The 19,141-nt window shown below is 39.4% G+C and overlaps 2 protein-coding genes across 4 annotated transcripts in view; one reads left to right on the forward strand and one right to left on the reverse strand.

Moving 5' to 3' along the window:
• Positions 1 to 19,141, reverse strand: part of LOC116977076 — an 86,176-nt gene that overhangs the window by 42,140 nt on the left and 24,895 nt on the right. The window lies entirely within an intron of this gene.
• The window catches only part of mis18bp1 (MIS18 binding protein 1), a 57,057-nt gene that overhangs the window by 25,324 nt on the left and 12,592 nt on the right, over positions 1 to 19,141 (forward strand). The window contains exons 7-14 of the mRNA XM_033027339.1: positions 1,703 to 1,790; positions 1,882 to 2,063; positions 4,493 to 4,638; positions 4,728 to 4,803; positions 7,577 to 8,861; positions 12,128 to 12,309; positions 13,813 to 13,949; positions 15,541 to 15,689. Of these exons, the coding sequence (XP_032883230.1) occupies positions 1,703 to 1,790; positions 1,882 to 2,063; positions 4,493 to 4,638; positions 4,728 to 4,803; positions 7,577 to 8,861; positions 12,128 to 12,309; positions 13,813 to 13,949; positions 15,541 to 15,689 (2,245 nt within the window). The remainder of the gene's footprint in view (positions 1 to 1,702; positions 1,791 to 1,881; positions 2,064 to 4,492; positions 4,639 to 4,727; positions 4,804 to 7,576; positions 8,862 to 12,127; positions 12,310 to 13,812; positions 13,950 to 15,540; positions 15,690 to 19,141) is intronic.

Below are 19,141 nucleotides of genomic sequence, written 5' to 3' on the forward strand. Positions count from 1 at the left end.
CTCTCTCTCTCTATCCCTCCTCCACACAAGTCGCACTAGCTTCTCGTTTTCACCCAACAAACAGCTAACAACGGCCTGTTTCCTTTTTTCATCGTTAATTTTTTGCATACCTTTCACTCATTGTTCCTTATCTCTCTACATCATCGTCTATATCTCTTGTTTCCCTAATTCTTAACCAGTTTGAAGAAGAGTCTCGACCCAAAACGTCACCCATTCCTTCTCTCCAGAGATGCTGCCTGTCCTGCTGAGTTTCTCCAGCTTTTTGTGTCTATCTTCAGTTGATAAGAATGATAGCTGCTAACATGCTTTGAAGAAAGTAAAGTGATTGTGTGTGTGTGTGTATGTGTATATATATATATGGGTGTGTGTATATATATGTGAGTGTGTGCATATATATACATACACATATATGTGTGTGTATATATATAGTATACATATATATATATATATATGTTTGTGTGTGTGTGTGTGTATACATAGAAAATAGATGCAGGAGTAAGCCATTCAGCCCTTCGAGCCTGCACCGCCATTCAATATGATCATGGCTGATCATCCAACTCAGTATCCCGTACCTGCCTTCTCTCCATACCCCCTGATCCCTTTAGCCACAAGGGCCACATCTAACTCCCTCTTAAATATAGCCAATGAACTGGCCTCAACTACCCTCTGGCAGAGAGTTCCAGAGATTCACCACTCTGTGTGAAAAATGTTTTTCTCATCTCGGTCTTAAAGGATTTCCCCCTTATCCTAAAGCTGTGACCCCTTGTCCTGGACTTCCCCAACATCGGGAACAATCTTCCTGCATCTAGCCTGTCCAACCCCTTAAGACTTTTGTAAGTTTCTATAAGATCCCCCCTCAATCTCCTAAATTCTAGCGAGTACCAGCCGAGTCTATCCAGTCTTTCTTCATATGATAGCCCTGACATCCCAGGAATCAGTCTGGTGAACCTTCTTTGCACTCCCTCTAAGGCAATAATGTCCTTCCTCAGATTTGGAGACCAAAACTGTACGCAATACTCCAGGTGTGGTCTCACCAAGACCCTGTACAACTTCAGTAGAACCTCTCTGCTCCTATACTCGAATCCTTTTGCTATGAATGCTTACAAACCATTTGCTTTCTTCACTGCCTGCTGCACCTGCATGCCTACTTTCAATAACTGGTGTACCATGACACCCAGGTCTCGTTGCATCTCCCCTTTTCCTAATCGGCCACCATTTAGATAATAGTCTGCTTTCCTGTTTTTGCCACCAGAGTGGATAACCTCACATTTATCCACATTATACTGCATCTGCCATACATTTGCCCACTCACCCAGCCTATCCAAGTCACCTTGCAGCCTCCTAGCATCCTCCTCACAGCTAACACTGCCCCCCAGCTTAGTGTCATCCGCAAACTTGGAGCTGTTACATTCAATTCCCTCGTCCAAATCATTAATATATATTGTAAATAGCTGGGGTCCCAGCACTGAGCCTTGCGGTACCCCACTTGTCACTGCCTGCCATTGTGAAAAGGACCCGTTTACTCCTACTCTTTGCTTCCTGTTTGCCAGCCAGTTCTCTATCCACATCAATACTGAACCCCCAATACCATGTGCTTACACACACACTTATTTATTTATTTATTTATTTGAGACAATTGCTCATCACAGAGTAGAATAGAAAATTCTTGTTTTGGAATAATAGATTTATTTTTCAAAAACAGGAATCTCTGGCACATTGTTAAAACGCTTCTGTCATGGTTTTCCATTGGATTGGAAGAATCGTATTGAACAACTCCTTGAAAGTAAAAGGTACGTAAATAAATTATTCCAGTTTGAAAAATCAATATAGAAAATATAAATGTCTTGATTTTTTTTAGTTTGCTGTAATTGTTATTTTTAGCGAAAAGCCTAACAATCCAGACATAAAAAAGGATAACGGAGACAGAATTCAAAAGTTATCTTCAATGAAATTGCTGAAATCACAAGATATACTCTCAATTGAGATGGATGAGACTCCGACTACCAGGCACAAGCTGGCTAAACAAAGGATGGCAAACGAAGGGCACAAAAAATATGCGAATGGTAAGTTTGTACAATATTTGGTCATCATTAGAAAATAGCCAACTATTTAAATTGGAGATGAACAAAATGGTTAGGTGCATCAAACTGTAGAGCAAAGGTGGGCTCATTGTACTTGGAGTAATTGCCCATGTCACTGCAATGTAAAAAGAAGGAATGCCGAGGTAGTCAAAGGATGTAAAGGTGACCAAAGGATGTGGCGATGGAGACATTTGTTGTTTTCTAATACAGGTTTTAGTGGAACAGCAATGGCTTGGCTGTACAGTAGGAAATACTAATTTTTTAATCCTCCTGTGAATGTTTAATTTGTCATTTATAAAATATATTCAAGATAGAAAAATACTTTTTGATAATGAGTTATTTGATCAGCTGGTGTGTGCTTAATTATGAATTGGCTTATGAATGCACTGTATCTTGAGTACCTTTGTACAACTGTTGGTAGTAATAGGATGTTGCATGAATTAACCACTATCCAATGGTATTTTAAAATATATTTTATAAGCATATTAAGCGAAAGTGTAACTAGAGAGAGAATAAGGCCCCTCAGAAACCAAAGCAATCATCTATGAGAGGAGCCGCAGGTGATGAACAAGGTTTGCAAGTACTTCTCCTGTTTTTACTGTGGAGACAGACATGAAGATGGGGAACCTGTGAAGGTTAATGGAATTGCTTTGAGTATTACGGACAAGGAGGGGCTGGACGTCCTAAAGCGTATGAAGGTAGATAAATCTTCCTGGCCTGATCAGATATATCCAAGAATACCGTTGGAAGCTCGAGAAATTGCAGGGGCAGATATATGATTCATTGTTAGACAGGGTGAGGTGCCAGATGACTGGAGACTGGCTCATATTGTGGCTTTGTTTCAGAAGGGTTGTAAGGAAAAGCCTGGGAACTATTGACCAGTAAGCCTAACTACTCAGTAGGTAAGTTATTGGAGGGGATTCAAAGGGATAAGATACATGTGTATTTGGATAGACAGAGGCTGATTAGAGATAATCATTACGGTTTTGTATGTTGGAAATCATGTTTACCCCTGAGCTCTTAAAATATAATCGACATTTCATTTTTGTTACTTAATTTGCTTGACTTTTGGTGATTAATGTAGTTGTACTTACATAATTCCTGGTTTTTAACCTTTAAGAAACTTGTCTGATTAGTCTTATATAGTCCAATATACATTTTGCACTTTCCCACTTGGAGCCGTATCAGTTGTAATTTTGTTCACTTGTTCCGTGTATCCCTTTACAAGTTACTGCTGAAGCAAACTTCTTTTTGCATTGCAACTGCCTTGAGATAAGTTCATTAGCCTATTTGAATATTCTTGAATCTGTTCATTGACTTTGGAGAATTTGTGCAATTATGTCTTTGTTCTTTTCTGCGTCTGTATAGTTTCCATCCACACCTACTGTGCCTCATTTAGTATTTCTGTTATGATTGTAGTCTATTCCTTCGTTCAAGTCCAGGATGCCCAAAAACTACATAATTAGCAATTATTCATCAAAATACATTCAAATTTTCCCTACTTTCGGTAGCCTCTGCAACCAATTTTGAATTTACATTTTTAGTTCTATTGAATTTTTTGCTAAAATGTCTGATGTATCATATCAAATATTTCTGCCGATCACGTAAATATGTTCTTGGATATTTTTTCATCTTGGTATCTTAAGATCATTTCCCATTCATCTAAACTACACATTGAGCAGGCTCATACCCCTTTATCAGCATTCTTCCCCCACCCCACAAGCAGTTGGGGAATCAATACTGGTGAAACCTTCATGTATCACCTCCCAGTAGAGTACATCTTTGTTTAAATAAGGAACCCAGAGTGTACCCTGTATTCTGGGGACGCTTGGAGCTGAAGTTCTTTACTTATCTAATAAGAACAAAAATTGCTGCAAATGCTTAATATGTCAGGCAGAGGCATTTGGAACTCACTGCCAGGGGTAGCCCTGGAAGAAGATATAATAGTAGCATTTCAGAGGCTTTGAGATGGACACATTAATATGCAAGAGGGATGTGGATCATGTGCAGGCAGAAGAAATTAGTTTAATTTGGCAACATCTGCGACACTCATGAGCCAAAGGCCCTGTCCCTCTTCTGTACCAAGATGTGTACTAAATCTAGCTTAGATTCCTCCAGTAGTTTGTTATTTTATTTCACAGCTTTATCAATAATTGAGTAGAATATGCAAATCTGCCAAAAACAAGTATATTGAAACCTAGAAGTTATGTTTTTGCTTTAAGCAAAAGAATTAATGATTTGACTTTGGTAATTATAATGTCAGCGATGCCAAACCAAAAGTATTGTATCACAAAGGAATGCAGGGTTGGAGAAAGGTGGGGTTGCGGGTATTGCCATTTAACTATTTCACAATGTTTAATGTTAATTTATTTTTATATATATTTATGTAGATTTATAATGTTTTTAAATAGATTGTAACATTTCCATGAAAACACAATACAGTCGTAGTGGTCGTTGCATTAAGGCTCCAATGGAGTATTGGCGGGGGCAGAGAATGGTGACTGACAACAGCTTGAATGTTACTGTCATGAAGGGTGGAACTGATTATTTGAATACAGTGAGTATAATTTTTTTAAATAAATAAATAGACAACAATTATCTATGACATTAAAGTAACTTTTGTTGTTTTTATACAAAAAAATTCAGGGAGGGAATGACCGAAATGGAAGCCCCTTGACCTCAAAAATGCCTGCAGAAAGTTCAAATAGAAGGAACAATAAACGTAAGAAAATGTAACTTTTCTGTAATTATTTAAGTAATGCACATTCATCTTTTCAGTTTCATAGTTCCACAGATTTTAAAACTTTTATTTGATATTTTATTTCCTATAATATTCTTGAAAACAAAATGTGCAATAGTTGATGGCAGAACCTTTGTTTCAATGAGACTGAGCGCATCCAGGTTAGCCGGGAAGTGGTGTTAGGTAAATTGAATGGATTAAAGGCCGATAAGTCCCCAGGGCCAGATAGGCTGCATCCCAGAGTACTTAAGGAAGTAGCCCCAGAAATAGTGGATGCATTAGTGATAATTTTTCAAAACTCTTTAGATTCTGGAGTAGTTCCTGAGGATTGGAGGGTAGCTAATGGAACCGCACTTTTTAAAAAGGGAGGGAGAGAAGAACCGGGTAGTGGGGAAAATGCTAGAGTCAGTTATTAAAGATGGGATAGCAGCACATTTGGAAAGTGGTGAAATCATTGGACAAAGTTAGCATGGATTTATGAAAGGTAAATCTTATAGAATTTTTCGAGGATGTAACTAGTAGAGTGGATAAGGGAGAACCAGTGGATGTGTTATATCTGGACTTTCAGAAGGCTTTCGACAAGGTCCCACATAAGAGATTAGTATGCAAACTTAAAGCACACGGTATTGGGGGTTCAGTATTGATGTGGATAGAGAACAGGCTGGCAGACAGGAAGTAAAGAGTAGGAGTAAACAGGTCCTTTTCAGAATGGCAGGCAGTGACTAGTGGGGTACCGCAAGGCTCAGTGCTTGGACCCCAGCTATTTACAATATTTATTAATGATTTGGACGAGGGAATTGAATGCAACATCTCCAAGTTTGAGGATGACACAAAGCTGGGGGGCAGTGTTAGCTGTGAGGAAGATGCTAGGAGGCTGCAAGGCGACTTGGATAGGTTGGGTGAGTGGGCAAATGCATGGCAGATGCAGTATAATGTGGATAAATGTGAGGTTATCCACTTTGGTGGCAAGAACAGGAAAGTAGACTATTATCTGAATGGTGGCTGATTAGGAAAAGGGGAGATGCAACGAGACCTGGGCGTCATGGTACACCATTCATTGAAAGTAGGCATGCAGGTGCAGCAGGCACTGAATACAATACAATTCAATTTATTTGTCATTTGGACCCCTTGAGGTCCAAACGAAATGTCGTTTCTGCAGCCATACATTACAAAACAAAAAAGACCCGAGACACAACACAGTTTACACAAACATCCATCACATCGTTGTGATGGAAGGCAAAAAAACTTATCTCTCCACTGCACTCTCCCCCCCGATGAAAGCGAATGATATGTTAGCATTCATAGCAAAAGGATTTGAGTAAAGGAGCAGGGAGGTTCTACTGCAGTTGTACAGGGCCTTGGTGAGACCACACCTGGAGTATTGTTTACAGTTTTGGTCTCATAATCTGAGGAAAGACATTCTTGCCATAGAGGGAGTACAGAGAAGGTTCACCAGACTGATTCCTGGGATGTCAGGACTTTCATAAGAAGAAAGACTGGATAGACTCGGCTTGTACTCGCTAGAATTTAGAAGATTGAGGGGGGATCTTATAGAAACTTACAAAATTCTTAAGGGGTTAGACAGGCTAGATGCAGGAAGATTGTTCCCGATGTTGGGGATGTCCAGAACACGGGGTCACAGTTTAAGGATAAGGGGGAGGTCTTTTAGGACCGAGATGAGAAACACATTTTTCACACAGAGAGTGGTGAATCTGGAATTCTCTGCCACAGAAGGTAGTTGAGGCCAGTTCATTGGCTATATTTAAGAGGGAGTTAGATGTGGACCTTGTGGCTAATGGGATCAGGGGGTATGGAGAGGGCAGGTACAGGATACTGAGGTGGATGATCAGCCATGATCATATTGAATGGCGGTGCAGGCTCGAAGGGCCGAATGGCCTACTCCTGCACCTATTTTCTATGTTTCTATGTCATAAAAACATTGTTGAGATATTATCAATCATATTGATGCATTTAAGAGAAATCTAGATCTATATATGGAGGAGAAAGGAAAATAAGTACGTATTAATGAGTTAAGTGAGGAATGAGGTTTGGAGGAAGCATGTGCTGTGCTTAATGCTGGCAGAACAATTAACAAATTGACCTTTTTGTGTTTTGATTTCTATGTAAATTTAAGAAATAACAATGTCAAAGTCCTCCCTGAGAAATTGAAGTTGCTTTTTAAATTTTTTTAATTTTTATTTATTAGAAGTAAGTACACTACCGTGGTACCTTTTTTCAGGTGCCAAATATATGTTAGCATGTTACATTCTATGTACAGCTATGAAGTTGCTTCTTGTGTGCCTTTTTTCTCTTTCTCCCCAACTGATTCCTCCATCCAGAGCTGATTTTGTGCTCTACAATGGTAAAACACATGATTTTCTAAGCAAAAGTGTGAGACCACACTTGGAGTATTATGTTCAGTTCTGGTCATCCAACTTTAGGTAATATATAATTAAGTTGGAAAGGCGTAGGAAGATATTCACCAGAATGTTACCTGGACTTGTGGGAGAGGTTGGGTAGGCTGGGACTTTGTTTGGAGTGAAAGAGGCTGACGGGTGACATGATCATGAGGTTTCTGCAAAAGTGAACACTCAGTCTTTCTCCCCAGGGTAAAGGATTCTAAAATTAGAGGGCGTGGGCCTATGGTGAGAGGGGAGAGATTTATAAGAGACCTTGCAAAACATATAATTTCCAATAGATGCTCACTGTATTTAAATACCAAATCTACAATTAAATTTTGTATGTTTTCTAATAGATCATGTTTTGAAGATTAAAAGAGATGCTAAAGGGACAACAATTGCAAATGAAAAATCCAAAAAGCAACAGGTGAAATATAGTCTGAAAAATCAGCCACAAAAGCTGACACGAGAGGCCACTTTAAAATCGGACGGAAGTACTTTAAATAATGAAATAAGAAAACATAGAAATCATCGTAAATTAACCCCATTGATTGTTTTAACCCCAATTCGTGATCCTTATACACTAAGGAACAAAATGGTAAAATTAGATGGGGGTTTATACAATGTTCAGCAGAACACAAAGAAAGGAAACAAATTGATCTCTGTAAATGTGGATACATCATCTGAAATAGGGGATACACGTGAGAGCGACATGTTTGAAGACAAATCTAACGATAGACCCATGAAAGCAATACTTCAGAACTTTAGCAAGTTAAGGAATGGAACAATAAAATCAAGCGAATCAACATCTAAAAAAGCAAAAACACAACACAATACCCAAAACAGCAAAAATGGGAGAAATGTATCTCCAGTCAAAATGACAGAATCATCTGAAATGGAGGATTTCAATGAAAAATATGTTTCTCAAAGCCATAATGAAAATGGAAATCACTCTTCAAAATCACTCCAAAAAAATGAACCTTTGCTTTCATCAGCAGAGACTTTTACATCCAATGAAGATATCAAGATTAACATTAGAAGAAAATTAAAAAGAATGAATTCCAAACAGTGTGTCAATCAGAAAAACCGAGGACTGGCAATTAAGGGAGGTATTGGTGTCAAAGAGTCTCAATCAGAAGAGTCATTGATTCAATCAAAACTTGCTCCTTCAATGAGAAATCAATTTGTATCTGAGAAGACGGTATCACTTCCAACCAAGGAGGACATTGGCAAGATCATCAACAAGGCACTTAGCTTAAATGCTAATATTAAAACAAATCAGGATTATCAAATGGGTGCAGCAGAACTAAATGATGACAACTTTGGAACTAGTGTGTCAGAGTATAACCAACGATCTTCAAAAAGACAACACCAAAATCAGTTCAATAGAGCCCTGTCATCTACTGGAGATGTTTTGCAAACTGAAACAAATGAGGTGGAAGTTTTCACAGAAGGAAAACCAAAACATTCAGCAAGATCTTTTCAAAAGGCAATGCCAAAAAATAGATCAACAACAGATACAGGCTCAGAAACCTGTACTAGGTCTGGGCAGAAAGATCAAAGACTATGCAATTCCTTACCATCGGTTGATGATGCTGAAGCAGTACACTGGACTAAGAAAGAACTCCACTGTCTGCACAAGTAAGAGCTCAATTACCGTATTGATTTTATGCTCAATACTATTATATGTTTTTCAAATAAATTTCTTGCTGATAATTTATCTTAGTAACCTTTCAATAAAAATCAAAACAACAAGATATTGTAAATGTTTTTGGCAAATGCTTGAGCCCATTAAGCATGGCATTCTGGACACTGCCTCTATTAAATAGTGTGAATTGTACGAGAAATATTAGTATTATTACAGTCTGCATGGGTGTGTTGCTAATACCTTTAGATCAGGTATGCTGATGCAAGTTCATGCTGCCTGGACTGATGATGATTGGGGCAGATAATGTTGTCTGATCAAGGTGGGCCAGGTTGAAAGACTGCTTTAAACGGGAAAGCTTCTGGTAAAGATCTTTATGGTCTTTATTCTTTGGAGCGCAGAAGGTTAAATGGGGACTTGATAGAGGTCTTTAAAATGATGAGAGGGATAGACAGAGTTGACGTGGATAAGCTTTTCCCATTGAGAGTAGGGAAGATTCAAACAAGAGGACATGACTTGAGAATTAAGGGACAGAAGTTTAGGGGTAACATGAGGGGGAACTTCTTTACTCAGAGAGTGGTAGCTGTGTGGAATGAGCTTCCAGTGGAAGTGGTGGAGGCAGGTTCGATTTTATCATTTAAAAATAAATTGGATAGGTATATGGACGGGAAAGGAATGGAGGGTTATGGTCTGAGTGCAGGTAGATGGGACTAGGGGAGAATAAGTGTTCAGCACGGACTAGAAGAGCCAAGATGGCCTGTTTCCGTGCTGTAATTGTTATATGGTCATATGGTTAATTTTCTATTAATTCAGCTATCTCTCCTTCGATCCCATGCGATCTAACCTTCCAGAGCAGACTACCATGCTGAACCTTGTCGAATGCTTTATTGAAGTCCATATATACCACATCTACAGCTCTGCTCTTTTTGGTCATGTCTTCAAAAACTCAATCAGATTTGTGAGACACGACCTCCCACCTACAAAATCATGCTGACTATCCCTAATCAGCCTTGTTCATCTAAATGCCTGTATATCCTATCCCTCAGAATACTCTCTAGTTTCTTTCCGACTACAAGCTCACTGGCCTTTAGTTCAAAACATTTTCCTTGCAGCTCTTGTTGAATAGAGGCACAACATTTGCCACCCTCCAGTCTTCCGGTACCTCTCCTGTATAGAAGACGACTCGTAAATTTCAACCAGGGCTCCTGCAATTTGCCTCTAGTTTTTTACAATGTCCTCGGATATATCTGATCAGACCCAGGAAATGTATCTACCTTCATACACGATAGTACCTTCAGCAACTCTTCAAATGTAACACTGACGGCTCTCAAGACAATTCCATTGACTGCCCCTAGTTCTTCCGTCATCCTATCTTTCTCCTCAGTAAATACAGAGGAGAAATACTCATTGAGGACCTTGCCCACCTCTTCTGGCTCCACACGGAGGAACCATTATGATTTTTGAGACGTCCCACACTCTCTAGTTACCCATTTCTCCCTTATGTATTTATAAAATCTCTTGGGATTGTCCTTAATGCAAACTGCCAGAGCTATCTCCTGGCTCCTTTATGCCCTTCTGATTTCAATTTTTAGTTTATTCCTTAGTTCCCAAGACTCCTCTAGGGATACACTTGATCCCAGCTGCCTATACCTGTCCCACGCATCCTTCTTATTCTTGACCAATGCCTCAATTTCCCTCGTCTGCCAAGCTTCCTTACGTTTGCCTGCCTTGCCCTTCATTAACAGGGACGTACCTTCAATAATGTGCCACACGTTAGGCTGCTAGGGAAGATGAGAGCCCATGGTATTAAAGGGAAGATACTAGTATGGATAATCGGTCGGCTCAATGGCAAAAGGTAAAGTTGCAATGAAAGGCACTTTTTCAGGTTGACTATTGGAGTTCCGCAAAGGTCTGTGCTGGGGCCACTTCTCTTCACGTTGTATATTAATGATTTGGATAAGGGGATTGAAGGCTTTGTGGCCAAGTTTGCAGATGATACTAAGATAGGTGGAGGGCAGGCTGTGTATAGGAAGCAATGCCTCTGCAGAAGGACTTGGACAGGTTAGGAGAGTGGGCAGAGATATGCCTTCGATGCCAGTTTTTCAATTGAAGCTCTCATCCTAAATATAACTTGCAGTTGTGGAAAAACATGAACTTAAGCTCATATTATCAATGATTGAGAGATTAGTGAAAAAAGTGTAATGGGCTGATGTCCTCATTTAATAACGGCATTAAAGAAGGGAATAGCAGCAGTTCAAAATATTCAGAATTGGTTAGCCATCTGACTGTTTCTCCTATGTATACTCACTAGCTAATGGCACCATTTTGTTATCTCATAAGACTATTCTGCCAATAATGCTGACATTTCCCTTCAGATGTTTGTCATCTATCACATCACTGTGAGCTTCCTGCTAAGATGGTCTTTGCCTTTCTTGGCATTTTTTTTGAAAATCACCAGATCGACTATTAATCTCTGCCGTAATCAGAAATCAGTTGGTACTTGGAAGAGGAAGATCCTATGTGTAGGAAAGAACTGCAGATGCTGGTATAAATCGAAGGTTGAACCAAAACGCTGGAGTAACTCAGCGGGTCAGGCAGCATCTCTGGAGGGAAGGAATGGGTGACGTGTTGGGTCGAGACCCTTCTTTAGAGTTCATAACTGTGTCTCACTGAATTAGAGTTGTGGGATTTTAGATGGTTTCATGAATAAGAGTGATCTTCGATTACAGATAGCCACCAAGTACATAATGCATACGCTGTCTATTACACAGCACATTGGCCCCCAATTTCATCATTGATTCAGAATATTAATATAAGAACAAGCCAAAAGAACTACACTTTCTTACTGTCCTGATAAATTGACTAATGAAGCAAGAATTATGCAAATCAGTGTAATGAGCATTTAACAGAATTCATAAATTGGATATTCTTCTCCACTTTTGGCTGTACAATTTTCCCCAGTAAGCACAATTTAAACTTGTTACGGTAAAGAAATCTCCCGTTTTATTGCCTTCTTTATTCAAAGGAGCAACTTCTACACTGCTGTCTTTATATCCACCCCCTTTGATCGAACTGAAAAAATCTAATGTCTTAAAGTTGACACTTTAGCATGGGTGCCTCCACATTCTTATTTATGTTTATTATATTACTTACTTTCTCCTTTGATTTATTACTGCTTCACTCCAGTAATATATGGAGAATTCACAATTTATAAAAATGATCTTAATATGTGTTTACTTCTTCATTATGTCTTTCCTAATAGATCAGTTGCAGCATTTCCGAAACATAAATATGGTTTCTGGGAAAACGTTGCAGCATCCGTTGGTACACGTTCTGCTGAGGAGTGCCAACAAAAGTACCTAGCTGAGCAACAGCCTAAATGGTGCAAAAAAACTGAAGTGAAACAGAAGAAGAATAAAGGTTCCAGTGATAAAAACAAGCAAGGTTAGAATACAAATGCCCCATTTGTAAACATTTGGGGGGAAAACAATGCCTTTTTCCATCAGTCATCAACTCATTTTCCACTATGATTATTGACTCATACTTTAGCAACTTAGTTAGCCATCAGCTATTAAGAGCATATATTATCCATAGAAAAAGGTATCTAATCTCAATTCAATTGCTGCAGAAACTGATGCACTTTTTTATATCCAATTTCAACCAGTGTTCTCCACTCTTCATTTTATCATTTTTTATGAGCAAAGGAGTATGTGCTTTCGATTCTGAGGAAATGATGAAAAACGCAACCAAAGTTCCCTGTTATTTAAAAAAATTTGAATTACTGGATTCTTTTGCCAAAAATTTTAAAGAATACAATTCTTACGTTGAACATTTTCCATGATCCAGTTTTTCTTAAAGTTAGTTCCTCCAGATGTAACCGAACACTTCCACCCCACATTATCACCATTAGATTTGCCCCATCGTACTTTCAACAGCAATAATGCCACTCTCCTCTTCTGTTCCTCAATGCCTTCTCATTTTCCACCATTAAGATTCTGTGTAATACACTTCTTTTGCATACCTGTCACCATTCTTGCATTTTAGTTTAGAGATGCAGCGTAGAAACAGGCCCTTCAGCCCACCGAGTCTGCACCGACCAGCAAGCCCCGCACATTAATACCATCCACATTAACACACATTAGGGACAATTTACACTTATACAAAGCCAATTAACCTACAAACCAGTACGTCTTTGGAGTGTGGGAGGAAACCGAAGATCTCAGAGAAAATCCATACCGTCATGAGGAGATCGTACAAACTCCTTACGGACAGCACCCGCAGTCGGGGTTGAACCCGGGTCACCAGCGCTGTAAGGCAGCAACTCTACCGCTGTGCCACTGTGCTGCTCCAATTCTTTCTCTTCTTGCTTTTGTTCAATACACTTTTTCTCTCCTCCAGCATACTTTTCCTGTGGGCTTTCTGCCCCCTCATTTGGCTCTAGGTCACCCCCATTGTCCCACTCGCCCTTTTCCACGACATTTCTTTGTCCTCTCCTTTGTTTCCTGGGGCCATTAGCTATTTTAAATATACTGTATTTGTTGCTCTGGAAAAGATATGTACAATTTGTTTCTGTATTAAAACCTGTGTTGAAAGTTAGGGGAGAATGGTTAACTATCTGGTAAAGTGCTCTACCAGACACTCTATTACATTATGAATATTTCCATTTCTCTTGTGCTTCTTTAGAGCCTTTTATTCACTTTACAATATAGAAAGCAATTAATTAATATTTTAATTTAAGTCCTGTAAGTGCAGATTTATTTAAAAATAAAACCTCCCAAAACTACATATAGCCAGCAATTGGTTTTATATTAATACCTTCTTTGTGAGAGTGTTATTGGATTATGAAAATTAATCTGCCTGTGCTTAAAAAGTTGCATGATTAGGTAAGATAATCAAAGATGTGCCTTTTTGTCTGCCCAATTATTCAATAAATGTTATGCTTTATAGAGGAACCTAAAAAAATCATAGCACGGCCTGGAACACTGAAAAGAAAGCACCAAGTAAGATCCTTCCTGGAACATATGCCAAAGGATGAACATGAAGACATTTTCAATGACACAGAATTTGAACATAAGCGAATAAAGGTTAGGGACACTCTTTAGAATAAAATATTCTTTAAATATTTTTAAATGCTTAAATATTATAACCAAATTCTTTTGAAATCTAAATTAATGTCCCCTGCTATTTCTATTGGGTTTGGTTTATCAATGCGAGATATGTTACTGCAATTTTATATGGCATTAGTGAATATACATCTGAAGGATTGTGAACAGCACTGATAGACATGTCTATAGTCTGCACATGCCTACAGTTTGTGTAGCATGACAATTAGAAACATAATTATAATCCTCACAAGGGTTATGCTGTAAATACTATTGTCATAAAGGATGAGGAGATTATCCTCTATCCCACACAATTTAACATCCAATTCAGCCATCCAAGGTATTAGATAGGCAAGTATAAAACACAAATTGTTAATTTAAGGTGAAACAGTGGTTCAGGTAGTAGATTTGCTGCCTCATAGTTCTGACGACCCGGGTTCAGTCCTCAACTCCTATGCTGACAATATAGAATTAACTGTTCTCCCCTTGTCTTTGGGTTGCAGGATGAAACTGGAGTGCTCTGGTTTTCCCCCAGGTGCTCCACTTTCCTCCTATATCACAAAGACTTACAGATTGGGAGGATAATTGACCATTGTAAGTTGCACTTAGACTGTAGATGTGTTGTACAATCAAGGAAGAGTTGGAATTTGGGGGAGAATAGATTTCAGGAAAAAAAACTGTGGGTTTAGGATTGCTCTGTGAACCAGTGTGAGTTGGTGGGCTGATATGATCAAATATCAAATGGGAATGTGAAATAAACAGCAGCTAGAGCACTGTCAGCAAATCATTACTCACAATGGCTTAAGCAGTTTAATCAGGAAGAGACAGTACATTAATCCACCGAGATTTTGCATATAAAATACATTTAGTCATGTAATATTAATCAGACAATATCTTGTGCCCGAATTGGTACCAACTACTCTTTTTTTCATTTAGAATCAAAAGTCAGATTATCTTTTCATTGATGGTTTTTGTTAGGCAGTCCCATTTATATAGGCTTCAGTCACCAATCCCTCAATTTTACAAATGTACAGATGCATCAGATGTAAACCTACACTGCAATCTTCTCATGTGTTTTTGGTGAAAGTCCTGCTTTATATGGCAGTAGGCTTTTTGGTGTTTAAATGCAAAATAAATTTAAAAATTGTAAATAGTTGAGCGTTATTACCCAAAAGGTTCTTATGACTCAAAATGTTGGACAACATGGCATACAACATGGTAAATAAAATATATGCATGTAGGCCATATACAACTCCAATTAGATAATAGGTTTACAATAACATTTCTAGTGCCTTTGGAGGTAAACAAACGGAACTCAGAACGTGGCTCTTTTAAGGCCACCATTTGCATATTTAGCTACATATACAGGATGATTCAATACAGAATATTAGAAGCTAACTCATTGTTATATAAACTGGAATGAATAAATTTAAAATGGCACGAAGGCAATCATCATGAAGCAAATTATTAAATGTTAAGTTAATTTGCAGCATAAATGTAAATATTTAGATCACAAATTTCAGATCTGCAAATTTACAGCCGACTCTTTTTATCCATTTGTAACTATATGCAGCTTCCAAGCTTTTCTGGCAGCCGAGAGGATAGCGATGATTTTTTCAAACTTCAAACGAACCCAACTACTCCATCTTCAATCATATTTCCTGATACCAAAACACCACAGTGGAACCACATCAGTCCTCGCATGTTAGAACCTACTGATGGGTAATTAATCTAACAAAAATAAATGTAACTGCTGCTTAGGGGTCTTTATTAATAGATTGTGCGGTATGTTGCTAAGTTTGCAGGATGCTCTTTCAGGAATGAGTCATTATGGAATCAACACTAAAAGTGGTTATGAGAGTCCTTCTGCACTGATGGCCAGAAAGATCCAGGATTTGCCCCTGTGTCTGGTGCAGAGGCGCTGCCTGTGAGAGCTGGTGTTGGGCTACTAACTGAGGGAAACATTGCAACTATGTAAAGGGCCTGTCCCACTGTACGAGGTAATTCAAGAGTTCTCCCGAGTTTTCCACTGATTCGAACTTGGAGAATGTCCGTAGCGGGTCCGTTGGAATTCGTGGATGTCTCGTAGCGGCTCGTACGAGTAAAAAGTTTTTTTAAATTTCATCACGAGTATTTTTTTACACGTGGACATTTTTCACAGTGTTGAAAAAACATCACGAGTTTACCGGATTTCCAGAGTACCTACAGTTAGCATTACGAGCTGCTATTCTGCTCTTCTAAGCTTAGAAATGGCTTGATCCTACATCCTCATTCATCCCCCACCTGTTGAATGTAATGGAAGCTACTATCTTTTCTATTCTGCTCTTCTAAGCTTAGAAATGTCTCCATGGTAATGACTTCTATAGTGGTTGCTGATTCTTGAGTTTGCACGGAGGAAAGCTGTGCAGCCAGGCAAAGTAACGGAAGACAGCATCCAACTGATGATGAGAGAGACCAAAGGATTCCAGCAATCTGTCAACACATGAAGTAGTGAAGTAGGTGCTGACAGTATTCAGCAACAGCCTGCATTCCAGCCAGGTGCAGTCATACAGCATGGAAGCAGGCCCTTTGACTCAACCCCTATGTCAACCAAGTCACAGCACCACAGCTCATATGTCTGTGCATTATTCATATTTCTCTAAACATTTCCTTTCCATATGGTCTAAATGTCGTTTATATTATATTTCCACCGATCTAAATGTCGTTATTGTCCCTCAACTACTTCATGTGGCACTTAGTTTCATACACCCCACCCTCTGTGAAACTGTTGCCATTCAGATTTTCCCTCTCAGCTGAAACCTATTCCCTCCAATTTTTGTTTCCCTTAACTTGGGAAATAACCTTATACCCTTATCCATTTCCTTTAAGATTTTATACACCTCTACAAGATCAACTCTCGGTCTCCTGTGCATCAAGGAATAAACTACTAGTCCTAACCTCCCCAACCTACTACTGTGTAATCTACTCAATCAATAATACAAGTCCCCCTCTTCTTTAACCGCCACCTCACAGGGTTGAAGGTCACATTGCCAGCACAGGAATAGGGCCTCGGCCCACAACTTTGTACCAAACATTATAGTGAGCTAAACTAATCTCATCTGCCTGTACATGATCCATATCTCTCCACACCCAGCATATCCATGAGCTCCTTTTAAAAAGCCTATAAGATGCTAGTAACAAATCTACCTCCATGGCAGACATTCCAGGCACCACCGTTCTAAACAAAAATTCTGGCCACTTTCATCTCCTTTAAATTTTGTCCCTCTCAGCTTGAGGCTATGCCCTCTAGTCTTTGATAGTTCCACTGGGGAAAAAAAAAAGTTCTAACTGCCTATCCTATATATCCCTCTCAATCCAAGTTTGTCCACCCACACACAGGTGGGTTTAAACTAAATAGTGGGGGCGGGGGTGGAGGAGACAAATCGGAAATACAAGGATGGAGTTAAAGGGAAAGAGAAAAGGAAAAGTTAAGAAAGAAAGCAGAATTAACAGGGACAGGAAAGCTCACAAAAGGATAGGAGAGTATGTCCAAGTGAAACAGGAATCAATGTGAAAGGTGAGGATGGTATTAAAAGTATTATATATGAATGCACAAAGTATAAGAAGTAAAGTGGATGAGCTTGAGGCTCAGTTAGAGATTGGTAGATATGACATTGTGGGGATTACAGAGACATGGCTGCAGGAGGATCGCGACTGGGAACAGAGTATTCAGGGTTATACGTCCCATAGAAAGGACAAGCAGGTGGATAGAGGAGGTGGGGTAGCTCTGTTGGGGATGTTGTCCTTGTCTTTCGAGGGGTGTCATAGGGACTGACGATGTAGAGTCGCTGTGGATAGAATTGAGGAAGTGTAAAGGTAGGAAGACACTAATGGGAGTTATATAAAGGCCCCCAAACAGTAGCCTGGATAAAAGGGTGCAAGTTGCAGCTGGAGTTAAAATTGGCATGTTACAAAGGTAATGCCACTGTGGTTATGGGAGATTTCAACATGCAGGTAGACTGGGAAAATAAGGTTGGTTCTGGACCCCAAAAAAGGGAGTTTGTAGAGTGCCTCTGAGATGGATTCTTAGAGCAGCTTATACTGGAGCCTACCAGAGAGAATGCTATTCTGGATTTAGTGTTGTCTAATGAACCAGATTTAATAAGGGAACTAGAGGCAAAGGAACCTTGGAGGTAGTGACCATAATATGATAAGTTTGAATCTGCAATTTGAGGGAGAAGGTAAAATCAGAAGTGTCAGTGTTCCAATTGAACAAAGGGGACTATGAAGGCATGAGAGAGGAGCTGGCCAAGGTCGACTGGAAAAGCAGGAATGATGGTGGAACAGCAATGGCAGGAATTTCTGGGCATAATCCAGAAGAAGCGGGGTCATTTCATTCCAAAGAGGAAGAAACATTCTAAGGGGAATAAGAGGCAACCGTGGCTGACAAGGGAAGTTAGAGATGGAATAAAACTAAAAGAAAAGATATATAACATAGCAAAGAGTAGCGGGAAGCCAGAGGATTGGGAAACGTTCAAAGGACAACAGAAGGTAACAAAAAGGGCAATACAGGGTGAAATGATGAAGTATGAGGGTAAGATGGCCAAGATTATAAAGAAGGATAAAAAAAGCTTATTTAGGTATGTTAAGAGAAAAAGATTAGTAAAGACAAATGTGGGTCCCTTGAAGGCAGAAACCCGTGAGATTATCATGGGGAACAAGGAAATGGCAGAAGAGTTGAACAGCTACTGTGGTTCTGTCTTCACTAAGGAAGACACAAACAATCTCCCAGATGTACTAGAGGACAGAGGATCGAGGGAGACAGATGAACTGAAAGGCCTTTGACAAGGTTCCTCATGGAAGGTTGGTTAAGAAGGTTAAACTGTTGGGTATAAATGCAGGAATAGCAAGATGGATTCAGCAGTGGCTGAATGGGAGAAGCCAGAGGGTAATGGTGGATGGCTGTTTGTCGGGTTGGAGGCAGGTGACTAGTGGGGTGCCTCAGGGATCTGTGTTGGGTCCTTTGTTGTTTGTCATGTACATCAATGATCTGGATGAAGGGGTGGTAAATTGGATTAGTAAGTATGCAGATGATACCAAGATAGGGGGTGTTGTGGATAATGAAGAGGATTTCCAAAGTCTACAGAGTGATTTAGGCCATTTGGAAAAATGGGCTGAAAGATGGCAGATGGAGT

The sequence above is a fragment of the Amblyraja radiata genome, chromosome 9, assembly GCF_010909765.2.
Source record: "Amblyraja radiata isolate CabotCenter1 chromosome 9, sAmbRad1.1.pri, whole genome shotgun sequence".
Classification (NCBI taxonomy): domain Eukaryota; kingdom Metazoa; phylum Chordata; class Chondrichthyes; order Rajiformes; family Rajidae; genus Amblyraja; species Amblyraja radiata.